Source organism: Lactuca serriola, chromosome 5 (genome assembly GCF_051521515.1).
Source record: "Lactuca serriola cultivar US96UC23 chromosome 5, Lser_US96UC23_V15, whole genome shotgun sequence".
Lineage (NCBI taxonomy): Eukaryota > Viridiplantae > Streptophyta > Magnoliopsida > Asterales > Asteraceae > Lactuca > Lactuca serriola.
In genome coordinates, this window is record NC_136412.1 from 56,852,035 (window position 1) to 56,876,306 (window position 24,272).

Below are 24,272 nucleotides of genomic sequence, written 5' to 3' on the forward strand. Positions count from 1 at the left end.
GGGGCGAGGCCCTTATCTCCTAGTGATCTGATAGGGATCAGGAATGGGTAGTGGATGAGAATGATAGGGAGTTTGCCTGTATAGCCCTAGAAAGGTGAGACCTTGGGAGAGGCCACTCCAGGATATAGTTGGGTGAGACCCATGGGCGAGGCCCGTATGAGATTAGCAGTGTAGATGAGACCTGAGAGCAGGGTTGCTCAGTAGTATGGTTGGGTGAGACCCGTGGGCGAGGCCCGAGCGAGAGTGATTAGACTAGTGGGACTAGAAGGGTAGAGGCGGGTGGGACCCGTGGGCGAGGCCCGTGAGTTTTAGCAGCGCAGGTGGGACATGGTAGGGACCTTAGTGTCAAGTTAGGGGATCGGGGATCCCAGGATTGTAGTGCCTGAGTGGCAGAATAGATTGAGCAGTTATAGGTGGTCGAAGTTTCTTCGGAAGTCGCTGGGAGCGACTAGTGGTGGTGTTGGGACTAGCTACCGGTGGGAGCCGGTAATCCAGACATTGATAGGTTGGTAGGGACCAGGGTGGTCTCAGTTCACCCGGAAGGCAGACAAGGGATAGCAAAATTTTCAGTCAGTAGTACTGCGGGTAAGCAGTGTATGGTGGAATTCAGTTAGTTGAATCGAGGGGTGCTTGGCACCAAGTTTTGGCAGAGAGGAGTGTCAGTGGTTACTGACGGTAATGACCCGTACTGGATTTAGCGGGTATAATGGATTGTTGAAGATAGGATCTTCACAGTGGCAGGGGAGATAGTTGTTTTGGGGCATCGCCTTGGGAAGGCAAGGGAATCGCGTGATGAAAGAAGGGGTGAATCCCTATGGGTTCAGTTGCAGTACTCGGAGAGTACAATAAGGTTTTCGGCTGAGTAAGTTATGTTTCCAGAATGATCAGGGTCAGAGTTGACCCGAAATGATTATCCGCAAGGAGTGATGCTAGTCAGAATGACCGGGTGGAAGACCAGCGAAGGTAGGCAGCTGGTGTTGAAATAATTGGTGGGGTATTGGAGGCAGACCGCAGGCAGTGGGCCATGGCAAACTTCGAGGACGAAGTTTAGTTTAAGTGGGGGAGAGCTGTAACACCCAAAGTTTTGAAGGCCAAGAAAGGAAAGAAAACCCTAAGTTTAGGAGGGACTCGGAAAGTCCGAGCGGGATCCGGGTCGAGGTGTAAGTGACCAACTCGACGAGTCGGCCAAGTGGACTCGGCGAGTCTGGTCTGTGCAAGGAAAACCCTAAATTCGGGACTTGGATCCTATTTAAGCGCCTCATTCTCTCCCATAGGGTTCCTTTACTGCCTCTTTCACCCAGAACATTAAACCCTAGCCGCCATATCCTCTTTTTGAGCCATTTGTTGCCTTGGAAGGTGCATTAAAGCTTGGAGAAGGAATAAGGAACTTGGAGGAGCAAGAAGGGACTATAGATCTGGGATTGTGAGTTCATTATGAGCATTTGGAGGTAATAAACTAGTTCCTGGACCCTTTTTCACCTAGATTTATGTGTGGTTGTTGGGGCTTTTTAGCCATAATGTTATTATTTTGAGTTAGCAGCCAGATCTGAAGTTGCTACTTCATATCTAAGCATATTATGGTCTTGAGAAGCATAAAGTAGCAGCCCTTGAGTTGATTATGGAGCCTCCTTGCCTTAAACCCTGGTTTATGGTGTATTTTGCCTAGATCTCCTTCTCTACACGTAAAGTTTGCAACTTTACGTGAGGAATAGGCTTGGGAAGGGTAGATCTACAGATTTGAGTCCCTGCATGACTCAAAAGTCCTCTGCATGTATGAAGGACCGGATGGACTCGGCGAGTCCTTTGAGTGGACTCGGTGAGTAGCTTGAAGATGAGGAGGAACTCGATGAGTGGGATGAACAGCTCGTCGAGTCGGATGAAGTTGGGCATGAACTCGGCGAGTTGGAAGAACAACTCGGCGAGTTGGATGAAGATTGCATTGTACTCGGCGAGTTTGTTCTTGGACTCGGTGAGTCAGGTCGCAGAACCCCAAACCCTTCGAGTTGAGACTCGAATCAGTGAGTCGAATGGAGACTCGGAGAGTTGGACAGGTCAGGACTCGGAAATCGGTAGACTCGGCGAGTCATGGACTGACTCGGCGAGTAGAGTCGCGAATGGAAGGACTCTGAACTTATGAACTCGGCGAGTCAGTAGGGTGACTCGACGAGTAGTGTTGACCTGGAAGGTTGACTTTGACCAGGAATTTGACTTTGACGAGAGTTGACTTGGTTGTCTTTCGGGGGTCAGTTAGACTCAGTGGTGCATTGTTATTGGTAGCTCGGGGAGCGGGTGGAGCCAGAGTTCAGAGAGTTGCCAGGCAGCGGCTAGTGGGATCATCAGCAAGTTCAGCCAGTGCAGGTGAGTTTCCCTTTATGTGAATGGGTCTAAGGCCACAATGCCGACCCATGTAGTTATGAGTAGAAGATCCGGGGGTTAGCCCTATGGATGGCAAAAAACCCCATACCCAACGGGGAACCCAAAACCCGCACCCGTTTTGACTGGGGAATCCCCAAGTTGACCGGGGATGGGGACGGGGACGAGGAATCCCCAAATAAAATAAGTGGGGATGTGGATGGGGATGCGGATACCCTTAATCCCCGACCCTGGACGGCTGGACCCGCCCTCGACATATATTCATATATAAAAATAATACAGAACATATATTTATAGTACAGTTTATAATACATAAAATTTGATCTAAGTAACCTAACTCATTAGTAATTACTTGGTTGAAATTATATTTTTACTTTTTCTTTTATCTACTTTAAACTCGTGTATATTTCTTTTTCCTCTTTGGTTGATCTATTTTACCTAAAATATCAATTTGATAATTTTTTTCTACTTGATTTTTTATGTATGTATTTAAATTTGGTAGAAAATTTATTTATATTTTTTATGCAATTTATGAGTACTTATATATTTTATAAAATCTTTAAACTTATGATGGTAAAATTGAAATTTAGAGTTTTTTCTTACGTAAAAGTTTGCATGTTAAAAGAGAAATAGAAATACCCGTTTCCCCGTTGGGGATCCCCAGTCCCCGTTGGGGGTGGGGATGGGGGTTTATTCATATTCCCCGATAGGGATGAGGATGGAGATGGGGACTGGATTGAGGATTCGGGGATGGGGATGGGGATTGGGGTCCCTGTGTTCCCCGCCCCCGTTGCCATCTCTAGTTAGCCCTAGGCACAATATGCTAGTATGATATTCGGGACGAGGTCCAATGATAGAGTGCGGGTGCCCAAGGAATGGTTTATGTGATAGTTAATACTTGTTGTCTGAGTGATACTTGTATGTGCCTGGTAGGGAGGTGAGTGTGAGCGAGGTCCCGTGTCTCACCAATAGCAGAGTGTGGATGGTGTTCCATATCTCAGTAGCAGCAGATCAGGGGCGAGGCCCAAGTTTAGGGAAGGAGTGAGGGTGGGTTGGGCCCGTACCTCACCATCAGTAGGAGTATGGACGGGGCTCCATGACTCATCAATAGCAGGACAAGGGCGGGGCCCAGAGATAGGCGAGGCCTTATGACAAGATCCGTTAGTATGTGTTTAGCTTATGTGATGTGATGTGATATGTTTATGTGCTATTATATGTTAGTGGGCGAGGCCCTATGACAGGCGAGGCCTAAGTAAACAGATCTGTATCCAAGCGGGGCTCGAAGCCAGGCGGGGCCTGGAGCGGCGGGGCCGTTGTAGCGGGCGAGGCCCAGGATAGCGGGCGTGGCCCAGTATGTGCAGTATGTGGTTATGCATGGTATGTGGTAGGGTGGGGAACTCAGTAAGCTTCGTGCTTACGGTTTTCAGTTTTGGTTTCAGGTACTTCCGGTAGCGGAGGGAAGAGCTCGGGGTGATCGCATGGCACACACCATAGTTTAGACAGCCTGGGAATGTTTACTCTGATAACGAACATGTATTTTGGAAACTAATGTCCTTTTTTAGTTTTTGAAATGATGAATTTGCTTAAAGTAATGTTTTATTAAAAGAAATTTTTAGTCTTGAATTTTGGGACGTTACAATATAATCATAATATAAAACTTGAAACTATGATAATTATCATTGAAATTGGATTAGCATAATATTACCACATCAAAAACAGATTTTACAAGTCTAAAACAGTTTAGGGTAACAATTATAGTCCAATTCCAGCAACAAAAACTCGAAAATCTGCACACAGGGCCTCCTACTCGTCGAGTGCATGTACCTACTCGACGAGTAGGATGAAGATTCACTAGGACTCGTCGAGTCCCCCCATGGACTCTACGAGTTTGTTGAACAGTTAGCAAAATTTCGACCTTTTCAAGCAGTTTGCATCAAGTATAATGAAAACAAGCCTAGGCATTTTTAGTATATATGAGAAACAAGAAGCTTAATTCTGAAGAGTAGGGCTTTACCCGTTAAGATGGACCAAACAGATAGAGGAACTCGTCAAGTCCATAGAGGAACTCGACGAGTTGAGGCTAGTTGTCCTGATTCTTAATATGGTAGAACTCGACGAGTTGACTCGCTTAATCGTGACTATGAGTAGCCAAGGAACTCGGCGAGTCAGGGGGATGACTCGACGGGTTGGATCGCGATTTCAGGGTTTTGATTTATAGAACTTGGCGAGTTGATGGATTAACTCGACGAGTTGATTCAACCCAGAACATTGACTTTGACCAAAATGTTGACTTTGACCAGGGGGTAAAATGTCATTTTACCCTAAGAAGGATTATCAGTTTTTGACTAAGTGTTATTGTGATAATGATAGTCGGGAGTCGGTGGAGCAGCCGTCAGATATTCCTCACACGAGACTTCACAGTTAGCTTACGAGGTGAGTTTCCTTCAGCAGGAACGAGTCGAAGGCAATAATGTTGGCACATGTAGAGTATGTGTGATGATTAGTAGCTAAGTGTGGGCGGGGCCCGTATCTTAGACTTGCTTATGATTAGTAGCTAAGTATGGGCAGGGCCTGTATCTTAGACTCGTTTATGATTAGTAGCTAAGTGTGGACAGGGCCCGTATCTTAACATTATCTGAGTATGATTATGAACTGGTAGATTATGGTATACTTGTTGTCTGCGTGATACTTGTATGTATGTTTAGACAGCAGGGTGTGGGTGGGGGGCCGTATCCCCCACATAGAGGAGCGTGGGCGAGGCATGTACCTCCTAGCCAACTGAGTATGGGTGAGGCCCATATGGTCGTATCTCATAGATAGCTGAGTGTGGGCGAGGCCCATATCTCATAGTCAGCCGAGTGTGGGCGGGGGCCCGTATCTCCTTGAGTGTGGGCAAGGCCTGTATCTCCTAGTTGCATGTTATATGTTACGTGTATGGTATGTGGTAGTTTGGGGAGACTCACTAAGCTTCATGCTTACAATTTTCAGTTTTGGTTTCAGGTACTTCCGCTAGTAAATGGAAGAGCTCGAGATGACTGCATGGCACACACCACAACGTTTTAGCCTGGGAGGATTTACTATGATGTTTTGATATATGATTTTTGATATATCGACAGTTGTTATAATATTTTTGAGACACATGGTTTATGATTTTATTATGATAAATGATACTTATGGTTTTTATTAATGATTAAAAATGAAATTTTTAGACTGTATTTTTGGGATGTTGCATTGGTGGTGTAAGGTTGAAGGGATTAGCTTTAGATCCGGAATTCTCAGTGTTCTTGCAGCCATTTGGAGGTATAAAGTCTATAAGTTTAGTGGCATTTTTGGCCCATCTTGGGACCATTCCTTGGATTGCTCATTGTATGAGGTTATAACTTCAGATCTGGGAGCTTTGTGGCCTCCTTGGGCCTAAAGTTCCAAGCTTTAACTGGATCTAGACCTCCTTCATGTACTAAGTCCCCTAATAAAGCTTTAATGGAGTGTTCTAGCCCTTTTGATGCCATGAATGGACGTAGAGTTAGCAACTTTACGTGATATCTCAACCATAGGGGACCAAATATATAATTTGGGGCTTTAGATTCGACAGGAAGGGGCTAAATATGTTAAGACGTGAAAACTCGATGAGTTTCCCTGACAACTCGACGAGTTGGAGTTGGGTCGGGTTTTCCTACTTTCTGGATACTGAGTGGACTCAACGAGTGGGTGAGATGACTTGACGAGTTGGCTAGGGATTTCCTGGTTTTCTGAACATTGAAGAACCCGACGAGTTGCTGTGGTAACTTGGCGAGTTGTCTCGTGCTTTTCATGATCTTCTGAGATATGAAGGAACTCGACGAGTCAGTATATGCACTCGACGAGCTGGGTCAACATGGACTATTGGCTTTGACTTTGACCATGGTTAACCAAGTTTGACTTCTGAGTGTATTTTGGTAATTTGGGGTTTTAATGGAATTAGTCATATGGTGGTTATAGGCAGTTGAGTTTGGATTCAATTTTATCGGTTCAGCACTACTTGTAAGGTGAGTTTTCCTCGCTATGCTAACAGGGTCGAAGGCACTAAGGCTGAACCTTTTGGATTGTTATCATGGTTATCGCATGATGCTATGTCTAGTGATCTGTTAGATATGTATCCTGGTATATATGATGGTGCTATGTTTAGTGATCTGTTAGATCTGCATCATGGTATGTAGGATGATGCTATGATTAGTTATCTGTTAGGTATGTATAACTGTTTATACATGCTAGCTAGCGTTTGATATTTATGTGTTGAATGTGTGTTTGCTGGTGGGTTGAGGCGGTCCTGCTTTGTGCTATAGGCCAACAGACCCAAGGCAACCCGGATAGACTGAAAGCCCATCAGGGAGTACCAGTCAGGCCGAAGGCCCGAAGAACGGTCCAGACAGGCTGAAGGCCCAGTAGGGTGGTCCAGACATGTTGAAGGTTCTGAGAGTGAGACAAATAGACTGAAGGCCGGTGAGGCGGTCCAGTCATACTGAAGACTTTATATGCATGTTGTTCGTTATGATATGGTTCTGGTTTGGATGACATTGGTATTTTGGGGGAACTCACTAAGCTTCGGGCTTACAATTTGGATTTTGTTTCAGGTACTTCAAATGATCGCGGGAAGGCGAAGGCTTGATCATGCACCTCCTCACATTTTATGATTTTGATTTATGTGATTATCTGATATGAAACTATTTTGAATACATTTTGTAATAACTATTGGCTTTTGGATCTTTGAAAAATTTTTAAATTTTTATGAATTTTATGGATCTTACATTTGCGTACTTGGTCCCTAACTTATTTTTTTTTAATTCGTAAGGTCCCTACTGTTTGTTTTTGTTACTCGCTTGGTTCATATCTTACCTAAAAAGATTATTATTTAAATAAGGAAAATGGTGGGGTAGGTAAGGTAAAATGAGGGGGTAGCGTTGGGGTGTGTTTATTTAAATAAGTTAAAAAATCAAGGGAAAAATAGTATTTTTAGGTAAGACAGAGACCAAACGCATAACAAAATCAAACAATAGGAACCTTCTAAGTTAAAAAAATAATTTAATGACCAAACACGCATATTATCCAAAACCATAGGGACCATTCGTGTAATTTACTCTAAAAGAAACGTCTGACCAAAGTAATAGAGTGAGGTCGGGCACACTATACTCCCATCTAATAATTCGAGGATCGCGATTAGAAACTTTTGTAGACTGTCCGATTAGCGGGACCAAGAGATGAACGGCCGTGATTCAATCATCAAAGCTAGGGCTCAATCTCGAAGGCTGATCTGATAACGAGGGACATCTTTCTTCTCAAAATTCCCATCTCTATAAATCCTCCATCTCTCCCTCCACCCATCCTCTTTCCCCATTTGAAGCGTTTTCCTGTGTGGTTTTAGGTGCATGTACACTCGGTACATGTAGGAACATGGCGAAACCTCGCAAGCAAAAGAATGAAGAACAGAAAGCTGAGAATTCGGAAGCTGTAGTAAAACATCAGAAACTATGCCTCTCAATAGACATCGAGAAACGTCGAATCTACGGGTCAGTATGTGTTTATATACTTCGTTATCCTGGAATTGTTGGAACACTCGGAATTGAGTGAAAGTCCTAAATTATAGTAGCACGACTTTATACATGACAAGAAACTTCTTTCTTTTGTTTTTTTCTCTCGCAATTGGCCGGATCAAACACACTACTTCGGGTGATGAAAGAGTTGCTTTGGAATGATTGCACTTAGAAAGCTCTATTCTGAAATTAGGGTTAGGTTGCTCAATGAACACGAAGTTTACTCATTGCTCATTATTCTACCTGCGCGATTTTCGTGTGTCCTTATTTAATAGCAATAAAATGTACTTTAATGATAGAACAAGTTACAGGCCATAAAGTATCTGTTCACAGATGTGCAATGCCGAATTTGATACAGAAATTTATAATTCTTCTGTTTGTGTTTGGTCAGGTATACCGAGCTTGAAGTAGTTGTACCAGAGAATGGTATTGTAGGTTTACATGCTGATAATTTGATGATCGAGAATGTGCTGGTGGATGGAGGCCCAGCAAGGTTTGAAATATTTCCTCACTACCAGCAAATGGACAGTGATGACAGATGGTGTTCCGTTTCTTCAGCTAACTCTGCTGCTGATGCTGCGGGTTCAGTTTATGTTTCATGTCTTGAAAGAGAATTAGTCCCTAATTTGTTGATTATGTGCTCTAATGAGGTTGTCAAACCAGTACCAGAGCAGCCAGAACAGATTGTGCATGAGAATGGGACACAAACAGAAACAGAAATACAAACAGAAACACAAACACAAACACAAACATCTGGTGAATCCAAGCAGAATGTGAAACTGATCCATATTGACTATTGGGTAGAGAAGATAGAAACAGGAATACATATTGAAAAAGATATTATGCACACAAATAATCAGATAAGGCGCGCCCGGTGTTGGTTCCCTTGTATGGATGATAGTTCACAGCGTTGCTGGTAAGCATACATTGTTATTTGACTCAATTTGTTTGCATATTGTTGTATTAAATTCATTTTGATGTATATTTTTTTGTTACAGCTTTGACTTGGAGTTCACTGTGGCTAACAACCTAGTTGCTGTCAGCACTGGAACCTTGATGTATCAGGTGAGAAGCAGTTAAAGTAGCTTCATTGCAAGGTCTAACAAATGGCTTTAATGGTTTTTTGTGTAACTTGTTAGTTTTTTTTTTAGTTTAAACATCTTTATAGACTCTTGTATCTGGAGGGAATTCTTGTGACTTTGTCATGTGGCAGTGGCTGGATGTAATTAACATTAATAATAGTGTTCACACATGTCTGTGAATTTCTTTTTGGCATACATGCTGAATAGATCTCATTACCCCTTCTATATGTGTGTAGGCATGTGTTTTTGAGTTCCCTTCTCATGAGTTGTGGATTTTAGTTGACAGTGTGAGGTTTTATTTGATAACTATTGCCTAAAGATGAGGCTTCCTTGGTTCCTACCATATTAAATGACCAAACTGGCATTTAGGTCAGAGACATGCGAGAAATGTATATTGTAAACCTAACTACTGTAATCCAACTACTTGAATGCCTCTCCTTATGTGCACTTTATATGCTTAAAATTTGTTTCTTGATGCAGGTTTTAAGCAAGGATGATCCACCACGAAAAACATACGTCTATAAAATAAATATACCTGTGGCAGCTCAATGGATATCTCTGGCTGTTGCTCCATTTGAAATCTTTCCTGATCGCCATAATAATCTTATCACACACATCTGTTTGCCAGCTCACTTGTCAAAGCTTCGGAACACAGTAGGATTTCTCCATAGTGCATACAGGTTTGCTTGTTTTTTTTTTTAAAAAAAATTGCAATGTAAGCTTCACTTTGATTGGACTTTCTTCTGTTTTGTAATTTCCTGTTTAATTCTGTAACAGCCATTATGAACATTACCTTTCCACCAAATTTCCATTTGGGTCGTACACACAAGTTTTTATAGATCCAGAGATGGCAGTATCTTCATTAAGCTTGGGTGCATCAATGAGTATCTTCAGTTCACAAATTCTTTATGAAGAGAAGATCATAGATCAGGTATGTAATGTTTTTAATGGCTGAACTTATAATCCAATGCAAATTTATGTTGCTTACTTTAATCTTTAATGGTAATGGAACAGACAATAGATACAAGAATAAAACTTGCATATGGGCTTGCAAGGCAATGGTTTGGAGTGTATATCACTGCAGAAGCACCAAATGATGGTAACATACTATACTTATGGCTTTCCATAATTAAAATAAAGTAATGTAATACTGATTTAGTTTCCATTTTTGTTGTTAGAATGGTTGTTAGATGGGCTTGCAGGGTTCTTGACAGACTCATATATTAAGCAATTTCTTGGAAACAATGAAGCACGGTATAGACGCTATAAGGTATGTCTTTTTTTGTCGTTTTGTTTTATTTTGATATAATTGTATAATATTGGTCTTGATTAAGATTGTTTGATTCATTTGAATGATTTCAGGCAAATTGTGCTGTCTGCAAAGCAGATGATAGTGCTGCAACTGCTTTAAGTTCCTCTGATGCTTCGAAAGCTTTGTATGGAACACAATGCATTGGTTTTTATGGAAAAATTCGCGCTTGGAAATCTGTAAGTTGATCTTATGAATCTAAGGGGCTGTTGCTTATTGACTTAATGGATTTGATGAGTTATGCACTGAACATGGGCATCTATGTTTCTTTAAATATAGCTGTCTTAATGTATCCAAACAATAACCATCTTCTTTTATCCTCCCAACTCCTCATGTTAGAATTGATGAATATTGCAAAATTTGTTTTTGGGATGTAAGGGTAAAATGGTGATTTGGTCTCATTCAATCTAGAAAAGAAACAGATCTTAAGCATACAACACTTCATCCAGACAGAAATCATTGTCCATTTAGCACTTTACCCATATATGGCTTTTAATTTGGAAAAAAGATAAACAGCTCCTAACACCTTGTTTTTTTAATTTCCAATTTAAAAAATTGATAGTGTTACCTTTGACAACTACTTCTTTTGTACAGGTTGCAGTTCTCCAAATGTTAGAAAAACAGATGGGGCCGGAGTCATTTTGTAAAGTAAGATGGTTAGCTTAAATTAATAAAGTATCTTCATTCCACTGTATTATTATTATTTCCTAATTTCTTTTTTTTTTTCGTCTTGTTGGCAACGGCAGGTTTTGAAGAATCTGGTTGCACCTCCTAAAGATACAAGTCGTCCTTTGAGAAGTCTGAGCACAAAAGAGGTGATTGCTTTGACATGAAAGAAATATTATAAATCGATAGTAATTTAAAAATTTTTAAAATGCAGTTTCGGCACCTAGCTAATGAAGTTGGAAATCTTGAACGTCCATTTCTGAGAGAATTTTTTCCCCGTTGGGTGGGTTCTAGCGGTTGTCCTGTTCTAAAGTATGAATTTAAAAAAAAAAAAGTCTACAAATATTTTTCTAGAAAATCTGCCATCTTTATGGTGATAACATTATTTGTGTCTTTAAATTTAAGGATGGGGTTTTCATATAACAAAAGGAAAAACCTGGTGGAATTAGCAGCATTGCGTGGATGCACATCAACACCAGAGTCGAGTAATTCGAAAGTCGAGTCTGTGAAGCGAGAAGGTGATGCTGGATGGCCTGGAATGATGAGTATACGTGTCCATGAACTTGATGGAATGTATGATCATCCAGTTTTACCAATGGCAGGAGAAACATGGCAGTTATTGGAAATACAATGCCATTCCAAACTTGCTTCCAAACGTTTCCAAAAACCTAAAAGAGGTTCAAAGCAGCATGATGGTTCTGATGATAATGTAGATACAGTTGCCTCTGCTGCAGATATGCGTTCAAAGTAAGTATTATGCCATGTCCATTTATATATATATATATATATATATATATATATATATATATATATATATATATATATTTCTTTCTTAAACTATATCTTTCTGCTTTTTTATACGACTATCACTTTGTGATTTATTAGCAGCAATGATTCCCCCTTGCAATGGCTGAGGGCAGATCCTGAAATGGAGTATCTTGCTGAGATTCATTTCAATCAACCTGTACAGATGTGGGTATGTATGTTCTTGTATCTTGTATTCTTTTATTTTTATTTTTATATATTTCTATATCTGAATGTTTTTGAGAATCTATACATAAATGTAAAACCAGATAAATCAATTGGAGAAGGATAAAGATGTTGTGGCTCAAGCACAATCAATCACAGCCCTAGAGTTGTTCCCTCGCCTTCTTTCAATTGTCAATGCTTTAAGTAATCTCCTCTGTGATTCTCAGGTACTCTTTCCCTCTTGTGCACCAAATATCAACATACTTTTTGTTTATTTCTTCTACCTGTCCATTGAAAAAATCTACCCAGTTATAGAATTTTCAAAGTAAGAAATTCTTTTAAAGTACAGTTTTATAGCTGGGCAGATTGTTCAAAGTACAATGCTTTAGTTTTCAGTAAGAAAATTATTAAAGTGGAACTGTGACATTTTCTACCTTGTTAAGGCCTTTTGGCGTGTTCGGATTGAGGCGGCTTTTGCTTTAGCTAGCACAGCATCTGAGGTATTACTATTATACTCGTTTGTATAAGTGACTGAAATACCCTTTCTGAGGTTATTACTAGATTTTCTTTACATTGGTCATTGATGCATCATTTACTTTATTGTTCTTCTAGGAAACTGATTGGGCTGGTTTACTGCATCTAATTAAATTTTATAAAAGTCGAAGATATGATGAGAAAATTGGACTCCCAAAGTAAGTGTTGCATCCTTTATCTGTTTTAAGACATCAAAACAATGTCCAAAGTTTTAATGACTGAAATGCCCTTTCCTAAAGATTAATTTTCTTTTCATGCTCAGGCCAAATGACTTTCATGATTTTGCAGAGTATTTTGTACTCGAGGTAATGCAATGAGGTAGGATGTGTATTGTCAACAATGTCCAAAGTTTTTTTAAAAACACAATATGCTTTCATAATCATATTGATACAAGCAACATATTGAAATAACATTTCAGTTTTTATACAATTGTATCTGTATGTACCATTTTATACAATATTATTAATCTAGGCGAAATCATTTATTGAATTTGTTTAATTTTTGTGGATTGTGATGTCTTGACAGGCTATTCCACATGCTGTAGCTTTGGTTAGAGCAGCAGATAAGAAGAGCCCTCGTGAAGCTGTAGATTTCATTTTACAACTTTTAAAAGTAAATGTTTCTTCCACTATTCCACTTCCACACACATTATATGTTTATTTATATCTTCACTGTCTTTGTTTTTTTAGTACAATGAGAACAATGGGAATCCGTATTCCGATGTTTTCTGGCTTGCTGCGTTAGTCCAATCAGTCGGTGAACTTGAATTTGGACAACAGGTTTGTTGGCATCTCTTTAAATCACATATATTATAAAATTTTTTATGAAAATATTTTGATAATTAAGTTTTTATCTTTTGGCAGAGTGTTTCTTCCCTATCATCTCTTGTAAAACGCATTGACCGGCTATTGCAGTTTGACAGGTGAATTATCATTCCCGTTCCCATTCCGATTCCGATTCTGTTGTGATGATTTTATTCATTAACCCATATTCCATTGGATGGATTCCGCTAGGCTGATGCCGAGCTACAATGGAATCTTGACAGTTAGCTGCATTCGAGCGCTTACACAAATCACATTAAAGCTTTCAGAATTCATCCCTCTTGTAACAACCACATTCCCTTCACTCATCCTAACTGCCTCATGATTCATGAACTCGCTTTTTTTTTTTTTTAATTTTTTTTTCAGGGTAGTATCATCGACTTGATTAAACCCTTCTGCTCTCATAAAACACAATGGCAAGTCCGGATTGAAGCATTCCGTGCACTTCTTGACCTCGAGTATCACCTCAAAGGAATTGATGCAGCATTGACTTTATTCATTAGATATTTAGACGGGGAACCTTCACTAAGAGGTTTTTCTTTTTTTCTTTTTTAAATCAACTTTCCACCTTTTAGTAATACCACATTACGTTTTTAGATTTTAATAATCTTTTTTTTTCACAGGGCAAGTAAAGCTAGCAATACATGCTATGCGGTTGTGCCAGATCAGCGGCGATTCCGATTCCGATGACGACCACGGAGTCGTCCGTGAAACCCTCGTGGCATTACTCCGTCTTCTCGAGAGTCCATCAGCATTCAATAACGTGACACTCCGCCATTACCTATTCTGCATCTTACAAGTCCTCGCTGGAAGGTTCTAGAAACATCAACATCCTTCCTTTTCAACAAACTTTTTATTTTTTTTCCTTAAGATTATAAATTTTATATTTCAGACCACCAACACTTTGTGGAGTTCCAAGAGACGAAACATTAATCAAAGGCCACACGGAAATTTGCAATGAACTAAAAAACTTCTTTGCTGCCATTGTTAATCAATCCAAGCCTCCTCCAGAACATTCTTTAGATACTCTTACACCTCCTGATGATGGTTTCGTTTCCGTACCCGAAACAACTGCCGAACCAATTCCCGATAACGATGGAATCCCGCCACTGGAATTCGCAATTCCGGATCCACCAAAAGAAGAGAAGTACAATTCCCTCGTTGCTGAAAACGTGGTAATTCTTGATTCTTCTGAACCTGTTAAAGAACCAGATACGGTTTCAAATAGTCAAGAAAGAAAGAAACCGGTGCTAAAAATCAAAATGAAGCAATCTTCGGCTTCCAGTAGAGCCGAAGAAACCGATAATGTTCTTCCGGAGAGATCTCAAGGCGGCCATAATGGCGGTGATCTTGGGACGAGTAGCTCCGTGTCCGTGTCGGTTGAAGCACCACCGCCACAACAAACACAACGAAACTCCAACGAGGGTACAAATGTAATTAACCAAAACCTTGAGGACGTTAATTCATGCCATGATGTCGGGTCACGTGTCACCGCCAGTATCGGTAGTGCAAAACTAGCGGTTGATGGTGAGGGTGATGCGCTTTTGAAAGAACTACAGTGTACGGCTGATTCGAGTAAAGTTCAATTGAATGATGTGGATATGGACATAGAAATGGAGAAGGAAAATCCTAGTAAATTTATTAGTCTTCGAGTGCTGAATGAAACCGATGACGTGTCGTTGATGGGACCCGTTTTGGGTAGTAAAGAGAAGAAGGAGAAGAAAAAGAAAGATAAGGAAAAGGAAAAGGAAAAGAAAAGAAAAAAGAAAGATCATAAAGATGATCCCGAGTATTTGGAGAAGAAGAGACTGAAGAAAGAAAAGAAAAGAAAGGAGAAAGAATTGGCTAAATTGATGGTTATTACGTCTTCTTCGATAGAGCTGAAAAATAAAGAAAAAGTTAGAGGAGAGGAGGTGGGGCCCGTGGGACAGCTGACAAATGTTGCGACCTCATTGGAGGATGCGGGGAAGCGGATTGAAAAAACAGGAGGTACGACTTCAACGCATAAACTTAAAATTAAAATTAAAAACCGAACATTGAGTAGACCTTGAGTATGAGTAAGTAGTAGTGGTAGTAGATGTATTCTTTGTAGAATTGAAGTGTTGTTTTGTAGGAGTGTATACCATGTTTATTGAGAGGGAAAAAAAAGTGGAAAAGAACGGAAAAGTAAAGAAAGAGATAGCAACAAGTAATGTGTTTCTTCTCCATTATACTGTATGTTGTATTGTGTTTGGCACATGAGACAATATTTGCAATTTATTGTCTCGTATGCCAAAACATGTTTGGATGGTTGATTGGTATTTTTGACTTATCTTCTTGCATACATATCATCATAAAAGCAATTGAAAGTTATTTAACTACTCATCATCATGTGTTATTCATTTTCTTGTTAAAAAACTTACCATTAAGAAGAGCCACTCCACTCCCAATATAATACAATGAAATGATTTTTTAGTATAGTGTGCTTTATTCATCTTGCCACAACAATAAGATAAGAAAATGATCACATAACTTTACTATATAGTATCCATCCCAATATCTACCTAACCACTTTATGAGAATCTTTATCGCCAATGTTTTCCATCTTCTTCATCCAAAGCCTTAAAAATATATCCAAATTTAACGACCCAAAAACCAATTCAAGATTGAAATCCAAATAAGATTGTCCATCCAATCTATAATCAAATGCATATGAGATGTTTATACTGCTCAATTTCCAAAACCCTCAAGATGATGACGATCATCAGATTTACCAACGACTACCGCTCCCATCTCTCAAGGTCAAAAATGTTCTTGTAAAGCCTAAAGACCCAAAACAGCTAGGGTATTATCGATAAAGAAAAAAGTATTTGCAATAAAAGTATAATGAAACGATAATGTGAAATAATTGGCTAGCCCTACCTCATAAAAAGGCCCCAACCAAAAAAAAAAGATAAATAAAAATCCAATATAAATATATATTAACATTTTCCCTCAAACTCATAATGTAAAATTTCCGACTTCTCTGGCGATATTTAATATGTAGAAATGTAATATAACAATGGGAATGAATGTGCTAGCATATGGACACTCATGAGCCATATACTATATGGCTATCTTTCATAGTTTCGAGAGCTTTTATCTTTGTTTTTATATTTGTAGATGATGATGACACAATTTCACTATAAATTTTAGAGAAGAGCCATCATTTTTTACAAAATTAATAGATTGCAATATCATATATAATCAACACTTTGTAGATAAGAAACAACTAATACAAGCTCTTTAAATATGAAAAATCTCACTTTGGTTTTAGTTTCTTTATCATCATTTTGTTATTATTTTTTCCCATCATTTGGGCTTACAACTCATAGTGAAATAAACTTTATTACGACTATCATGTTTGTTTCACCGATTCATTTTCTCATTATTCAACTCCTCAAAATCATCGGTAACCCAAGTGATATAACTAGTCATCCTTATCATGTTAGCTTTTCTTCGTTGCAAATATTGTGTATCAAGTTTACCCAGGTGATAGGACTAGCCAACCTTAACAGACGAACATCTTGGAATAGACCATTGTGTTCTCTTTGGAGATGAAAAGTCATCGGAATCGAGAAAATCTTAATTATAGAACATAAAATGTATTTTTGAACATTATATGCAATATATTAATCCAACGTGTACAAAAATAAAAGGGTAAATTCCATAAAAGTTACTAAGTTTACATAAAAAATTGAATTTGACATAACGTTATCTTTTGTTTTAAATTGGATGCCTGCATTTCCAATTTGTTACAATTCTAACAACTTGATTGGTCAATCCAGTTGTCTGCTGACATAGTATGACGACATGACAATTTTGGTGATATGGCGTGCCGACGTGTCAAAAATAAAAAAAAAGTCACAAAAAATACTAAATTTTCATTTTTTTCAATTTTGACATTAAGTTTATTATTTTATTTTTCAATTTTGATACTCAATTTTTTGTTACAGATTGATGATCATTTTTTTTTTCAAAATTTGATGACGTGACACCTTTTTTTTTCTTCCAAATTTTGATGACCATCGGACCCTCATGTTCCCGAAAGCACATTAACTTATCTGACTGTGCACTCCACACTTCTTAATTTTTTTTTTTAAATTTGAAAATGATCAACACAATCGAAAAAGTGATGTTCGATTGGAACAAAAAAACGAAGTCTCAAAATTAAAAATAAAAATAAAAATAAAACTTAGTGTTAAAATTGAAAAAAAAGTTTATTCAATTTTGAAACGTTAGCGTGTCATGTTATCAAAATGACACATTATCGTGCAATGTTTGCAGGCAACCATGTTGACCGGTCGAATGACCATAATTGTAACAAATTGTAAGCACAATGGTCAATTTGAGACAAAAAATAACACAATGTAAAAATTGAATTTTCGTATAAACTTAATGACTTTTACGAAATTTATCCGAAATAAAATGACTGAATATGATACAAAAAAATCTTTAATTGTCGATGATATTATTTGAACATGTTATATAATTTATTAATCAAACATATCTGTATCTATATACAAAATATAATTAACCATATACAATTACAAAATTTGATTGAAAGTCATATATCATTTTTCAAATTCCGAAGATATTTCAAGAAATACTTGGGGGACTCATGTTGTAATTTAGTCTAAAATTTATCAGCAAGGTGACAGGTGGGCGGGCAATCGCATCAAAAGCGCGCGTCTCTCCGAGCCATCGCAACTTCTTTTTCCCGCCCAAACCCCCCAAAACCCTTACATTTCTTCCAAACCCTAACCTCAAAATTTGTGTTGTTGCGATTCTCTACATCCTCATAAGCCCTAGCTTAGTTCTTCCAATTTGATATCGTTTTTTTTACTCGCGAAAAATCGAGCATGGATGGGGATTTGCAAGAACACAACAAGCTTCCTGAGCTAAAATTAGGTAAAAACATTATATCTCAGTCTCTATATACTCATTCGATTCAAAAGATATTAAACGTAAAATATGGTATGATAGGTAATGGTTGTTTACCTTAAGAACCGGATTGACGTTTTGTTGTCTTCTGCGTATTTGGCTTTTTGTAGATGCTAAACAAGCTCAAGGGTTTCTCACGTTCTTCAAGAAATTACCTAATGTACGTGTTTCTAACTCCTATTATCTTATTTTTCTTAGAAGCTGTATAATACAGTTGATATAATTTTGTCTAAAACCTAATTTTATTGTGCAGGACGAGAAGGCCGTTCGCATTTTTGATCGACGGGTCAGTCCTCTCTCTCATCCTCAAACCCTGTTCTAGAGTTTATTGAGGTGAAGGAAGGAGAAGAGAAAGAAAGGGAAGGAAAAGGAATAGAGTGAATCCTCCATTTCCTTTCCTTCTCATTCATCTCACTTTTTGGGGGATAGATTAAGGGAAAAACTGCTCCACTTTCCTTCTATTTCCTTTTGTTCTCTCCTGAAATGAAACTCGATATCACACTTAATTGTCTTTCCTTTCCTTCCCCTTTTGAACAAAAAACACAATTTTCATCATATTTTATCTCTACTTATCATCTACTTCCTTCATTTGGTATTGTGGGTTTGATGAAGATGATGATTTTTTATATCTATAATCTACTTACACACAAATGGGAAAAAGTTTATATTCATTTGCCTCATTGGGTAACACTTATGTTTTTGTTTTTCTGTTCAAGTTCATTTCTAATGTAAATAAGGTTAAATCTTTACAGGATTATTTCACAGCACATGGTGAAAATGCTTCATTCATTGCAAAAACATATTACCATACAACAACAGCTCTAAGACAAATTGGCAATGGATCCGATGCAGTGTCTAGTGTATCTGTAAGCAAAAACATGTTTGAAACAATCGTCCGTGACCTTCTTCTAGAAAGAACAGATCATAGTCTTGAACTATACGAAGGCAGTGGCTCAAACTGGAGATTAACAAAAAGGGGGACACCTGGCAATCTTGGCAGCTTTGAAGACATCCTTTTTGCAAACAATGATATGCAAGATTCTCCTGTGATTGTTGCTTTACTTCCAAACTTTCGTGAAAATGGCTGCACTGTTGGTTTGGGTTATGTTGATCTTTCCAAAAGGGTACTTGGAATAACCGAATTTCTTGATGATTCCCACTTCACAAATGTTGAATCTTGTCTAGTTTCTCTTGGTTGTAAGGAATGTCTTTTACCTACCGAAATCTCCAAGTCAAATGACTGTAAACCCTTATATGATGTCATGTCAAAATGTGGTGTGATGGTAACTGAAAGAAAGAAAGCTGAGTTCAAATCAAGAGATGTGGGACAGGATCTTGGTAGACTGGTCAAAGGTTCTAATGAACCAGTTCGTGATCTTGTTTCCTCTTTTGAATTTGCACCTATGGCTTTAGGCGTGTTGCTATCGTACACCGAGTTACTCTCTGATGAAAACAACTATGGAAACTATCAAATAACTCAATACAATCTTGACAACTACATGAGATTAGATTCTGCAGCTATGAGGGCATTGAATGTAATGGAAAGTAAGACGGATGCCAACAAGAATTTTAGTCTTTTTGGTCTTATGAACAGAACATGTACAGCTGGCTTAGGTAGAAGGTTACTTCATTTATGGCTAAAACAACCTTTGTTAGATGTCACAGAGATTAATAAAAGACTAGATTTGGTTCAAGCTTTTGTGGAAGATACTGGTTTTCGTCAGGTTTTAAGGCAACATCTGAAAAGAATAGCTGATATTGAGCGATTAATACGGATTATTCAGAAAAAAAGAGCTGGTTTGTTGCATGTTGTCAAGCTTTATCAGGTGATTAGTTTTTGGGTTTTAATTTCTTTATAAAATTTCTTGTTGGGTGAATAACGATTGTATGTTTAACTGTTCTTTATTATGCAGTCAAGCATCAGAGTTCCATACATCAAAAGTGCAATGGAAGGGTACAATGGTGAATTTGCATCACTGATAAAGGAAAGATACATGGATCGCCTTAATTTTTGGACTAATGATGAACACCTAAGCAAGTTCATTGGTCTTGTGGAAGTTTCAGTTGATCTTGATCAACTTGAAAATGGAGAATACATGATTTCACCTGGTTATGACTCTCAATTATCAGCACTAAAAGATGAACAAGAATCACTAGAACAACAAATACACAATTTGCATAGAAAAACAGCTGATGATCTTGATCTGGCTCTTGACAAGGGTTTAAAGCTGGATAAAGGCACACAATTTGGTCATGTTTTTAGAATCACAAAAAAGGAAGAACCAAAAGTGAGAAAGAAGCTTGCTGCCCAATTTGTTGTTCTTGAAACCCGAAAAGATGGTGTAAAATTTACAAATACTAAATTAAAAAAATTAGGAGATGAATACCAAAAGATTCTTGAAGAATATAAAAGCTGTCAGAAGGAACTGGTAACCCGTGTTGTTGAAACAGCAGCTACTTTCTCTGAGGTATCTACACTTTACTGTATCATCTTCCTTCTATAATGGGCAAAATGGTCATTAACAAATCTTTTATACAGGTGTTTGAGGGTTTGGCTATGTTACTTGCTGAGCTGGATGTCTTGCTTAGTTTTGCTGATCTGGCAGCTAGCAGCCCCACCCCTTATACCAGACCAGAAATCACACCTTCGGTAACAATTTTACACTTTTCTCTTTTCTTTTCTCTTTATGTGGTAAAGTTTTCTAAAGATATGTTTTAATTACGATTTTGCCCTTGACAGGATACAGGCGATATTATATTAGAAAACAGCAGACACCCTTGTGTAGAAGCTCAAGATTGGGTGAATTTTATTCCAAATGACTGCAAACTTGTAAGATCTCTTGCAATTTAGAGAGACCATATTTCTGGTTTAAAAAAAAAAGTTGGACCGATTTATTATTTAATTTTTTTTGTAAATTACTAGGTTAGGGGAGAGAGTTGGTTTCAGATTATAACGGGACCCAACATGGGTGGAAAATCCACATTTATACGGCAGGTATGGGTTGATTGAATTTAGTTTTTATTATTTGGTTGGAGATATATATTTTTTTAATTTTTTTTTTTGTAATTGTTTTTACAAGGTTGGTGTGAACATTCTTATGGCACAAGTGGGTTGTTTTGTTCCCTGTGATAAAGCTTCCATTTCCATCCGTGATTGTATTTTTGCTCGTGTTGGTGCTGGTGACTGTCAGGTAAATTACCTTTTTTACAAAATTTAATTTGATAGAAATTGAGAGGAAAAGAAAATTAAAGCAAATAGGTAAAGGATTTGTACAACATCTTAATGCATCAACTTAAAATTTTGGCTTAACCCATTAAGTCATTATGTCCGGATTAAATAAAAAAGAAACAAACATATATAGTTGTCTTGTCCTGATTTAGTTCTTAACCCATTATGCCCATTAAGTAAAAAATAAAACACTCCTGAATCTTGAAAATATTTTGTTTATTCTGTGCTACACAGTTGCGTGGAGTTTCTACCTTTATGCAAGAAATGCTGGAAACAGCTTCAATTTTGAAAGGTGCAACTGACAAATCGCTAATTATTATTGATGAACTGGGTCGTGGAACTTCAACTTATGATGGATTTGGTTAGTTTTTTTTTTTTTTTTTTTTTTTTTTTTTTAAAGAGTTGTATGCATAAATTTGTGAAAGATTGATTTATTATATATATTAATATTAATTTCAGGTTTAGCTTGGGCTATATGTGAGCACTTGGTTGAAGTGATAAAAGCACCTACTCTATTTGCTACTCACTTTCATGAGTTGACCGCATTAGCTCATGAAAATTCTGGTCAAACTTCCGGCATAGCAAATTACCATGTTAGTGCACACATCGACTCATTGAGCCGAAAACTAACAATGCTTTACAAGGTTAGCTTAATACTTTTAACACTTTTCTATAAAAAAAATACATTTTTCAAAATTAAAACTATAATATTATTTTCCTTTTTCAGGTTGAGCCAGGAGCTTGTGATCAAAGTTTTGGTATCCATGTGGCAGAGTTTGCAAATTTTCCTCAAAGTGTCGTATCTCTTGCCAGAGAAAAAGCTGCTGAGCTGGAGGATTTTTCGCCCCTTTCTATTGTATCAGATGAACCTGAACATATGGTAATTACAGTTTTAGTCCCCGAGTATAGCTGATTTGTGCAATTGCCTTTTAATTATTTGATTTTTTTTTTTTGTGTAGGTTGGATGTAAGCGTAAGAAACCATCAGAAGAAGATGACGTGGCGATAGGTGTTCCACGGGCCTGCCAGTTTTTGAAGGAATTCTCGGAATTGCCCCTTGACAAAATGGAGTTAAAGGAGGCTTTGCAAGAAGTGAAAAGGTTAAAGAATGAGATGCTGAATGATGCAGGCGACTGTAAATGGCTCAAACAATTCCTTTAGTTATGCTTATGTTATGCCTACCTTCATTCCTCTTCATTTTGGTAATTACCACTTTTGCCCTCGATATCCGGTGTTTTTCTATGGGCACCTTACCATTACATTATTGGGATATGCTATGTTGGTCAAATTCGTTTTGTTTGGAGTAGTTTTGTTAAGAGGAGGGGTGTCTTTGTTAGTTAATAGTTTCAGATGGACTAATTATGTGGTTTTCAACAAGTATATATAATAGTTGAAGCAATCCTACGTTTCTATGGAGCATCCACAATAGTTGGAAACTTTTTCTTGCTATATTATTTGAAAAACTATATTATTATAATAATAATATAGTTATTCGAATACAAAATTTTAGGAGGTTGTATGTATTAAAAATACATTGTTTTTATATCTTTCAATTTATGTGACATTTCTTTATTCAACCAAAATTTTTCTTATAGTCGTTTACATAATCTAAATTAAATCGAGTTGTATTTTTTTTCTTTTGGTAAAACATAACCTAGTGACTCTGTTACTTCTCAACTTAAATCTTTGGGTGAATTAATAAGTTGGTTTATGTGGTGTTTGTTCTTGTTATTAAATAAATAATAATAATAATTTAAGTTCACAGTTACTTGTATAACATTTTGGAAAACTTATTTGATTCAAGTCTTGTTATGAATGGTTGGCAAGACGCAATATTAAACCTGATGTTAATAAACAAATAAGGTTGTTAGAAATAATCTACTCATTCGAAAAGATACTGTCTTAAAGTTATGAAATATAATCTTATACTTCTATACTAATTTTATTTTGTTTATAGGTATATCTTATTCGGTTAATGCATGTACTATCTGTACAAGTACACTCATTGCACTTTAGATGTCACTTGCTCAAGTACTCATTGTGTCCATCTTAAAGATGAAATGAAACAAACATGTTAAATGCAAAATAGTAAGAATTTCATGCTCTAATAGACATAAATAATAGAGGTGGGTATAAATAATGTTATAACTTTATTCAAAACCCTCTCTTTCCCAAACTTTGTATTTCGAAATTCTGTATTTAAAACCTTGTATTTAAAAACCATTATACATAGCTTTTTGTTTGAAATGTATTTTTGTTATAAAAGTTGCTTCACAACCCTGTAGAATTTCAAGCGAGGTTAAAATTTGAAATTTATGGTTAATTTTGCTAGTTATCAAAAATATCAAATGCATAAATATAGTGTTTATGATTATCTATAATAAATTTATGTTTTTGTCTAATAAATAAATCAAGGATAATCACCAAAATGACACAATGATCAACTTTTTATAGATAGATGTAACAAAATAGATGTAGCAAAAGCCAGAACAATGCTCATGTATGCAAATAACAAATTTCTAATTTAATAATTTTGATACCCCTACTTAATGTTATAAGATTTTCTCAAACCAAAACCAACTTTGAAATTTTGTATAACTTCAAAACTTGAAAAAGAAAATATATGAAGACCGTTTTTTATTCGAATGTTGACACAATGGACATAAGTTCTTATCATATCTATATAATGTTTTTTTGAAGTATACAAAAAATACATTTTCAAGTTCTAAACTCATAAACAATGAAAAATGTGTTCGACACT

At 37.4% G+C, this 24,272-nt stretch overlaps 2 protein-coding genes across 3 annotated transcripts; both read left to right on the top strand.

Annotated features, from left to right (window-relative positions):
• Nucleotides 1-7,686: 7,686 nt before the first annotated feature.
• Nucleotides 7,687-15,632, top strand: TAF2 (TBP-associated factor 2). 2 transcript variants are annotated; one of them, XM_079000332.1, is made up of 24 exons: nucleotides 7,687-7,916; nucleotides 8,332-8,856; nucleotides 8,939-9,005; nucleotides 9,503-9,702; nucleotides 9,800-9,953; nucleotides 10,037-10,121; nucleotides 10,201-10,292; nucleotides 10,385-10,510; nucleotides 10,926-10,979; nucleotides 11,078-11,146; nucleotides 11,212-11,309; nucleotides 11,403-11,744; nucleotides 11,883-11,973; nucleotides 12,071-12,193; nucleotides 12,410-12,466; nucleotides 12,579-12,658; nucleotides 12,763-12,805; nucleotides 13,026-13,112; nucleotides 13,190-13,279; nucleotides 13,364-13,422; nucleotides 13,514-13,604; nucleotides 13,688-13,853; nucleotides 13,945-14,134; nucleotides 14,214-15,632. In XM_079000332.1, the coding sequence occupies exons 1-24, from the start codon at nucleotides 7,801-7,803 to the stop codon at nucleotides 15,370-15,372; spliced, it is 4,164 nt and encodes a 1,387-aa protein (XP_078856458.1). In that variant the 5' UTR covers nucleotides 7,687-7,800; the 3' UTR covers nucleotides 15,373-15,632. The 2 variants fall into 2 exon arrangements, with proteins under 2 accessions (XP_078856458.1, XP_078856459.1); XM_079000333.1 differs by having other exon boundaries at nucleotides 11,886-11,973.
• Nucleotides 15,633-18,013: 2,381 nt separating this feature from the next.
• On the top strand, nucleotides 18,014-22,921 carry MSH2 (MUTS homolog 2). Its single transcript, XM_079000334.1, has 13 exons — nucleotides 18,014-18,250; nucleotides 18,394-18,443; nucleotides 18,537-18,569; nucleotides 19,036-20,109; nucleotides 20,197-20,751; nucleotides 20,823-20,933; nucleotides 21,024-21,113; nucleotides 21,207-21,278; nucleotides 21,364-21,474; nucleotides 21,747-21,873; nucleotides 21,972-22,156; nucleotides 22,240-22,392; nucleotides 22,472-22,921. The coding sequence occupies exons 1-13, from the start codon at nucleotides 18,202-18,204 to the stop codon at nucleotides 22,670-22,672; spliced, it is 2,811 nt and encodes a 936-aa protein (XP_078856460.1). The 5' UTR covers nucleotides 18,014-18,201; the 3' UTR covers nucleotides 22,673-22,921.
• Nucleotides 22,922-24,272: the final 1,351 nt, after the last annotated feature.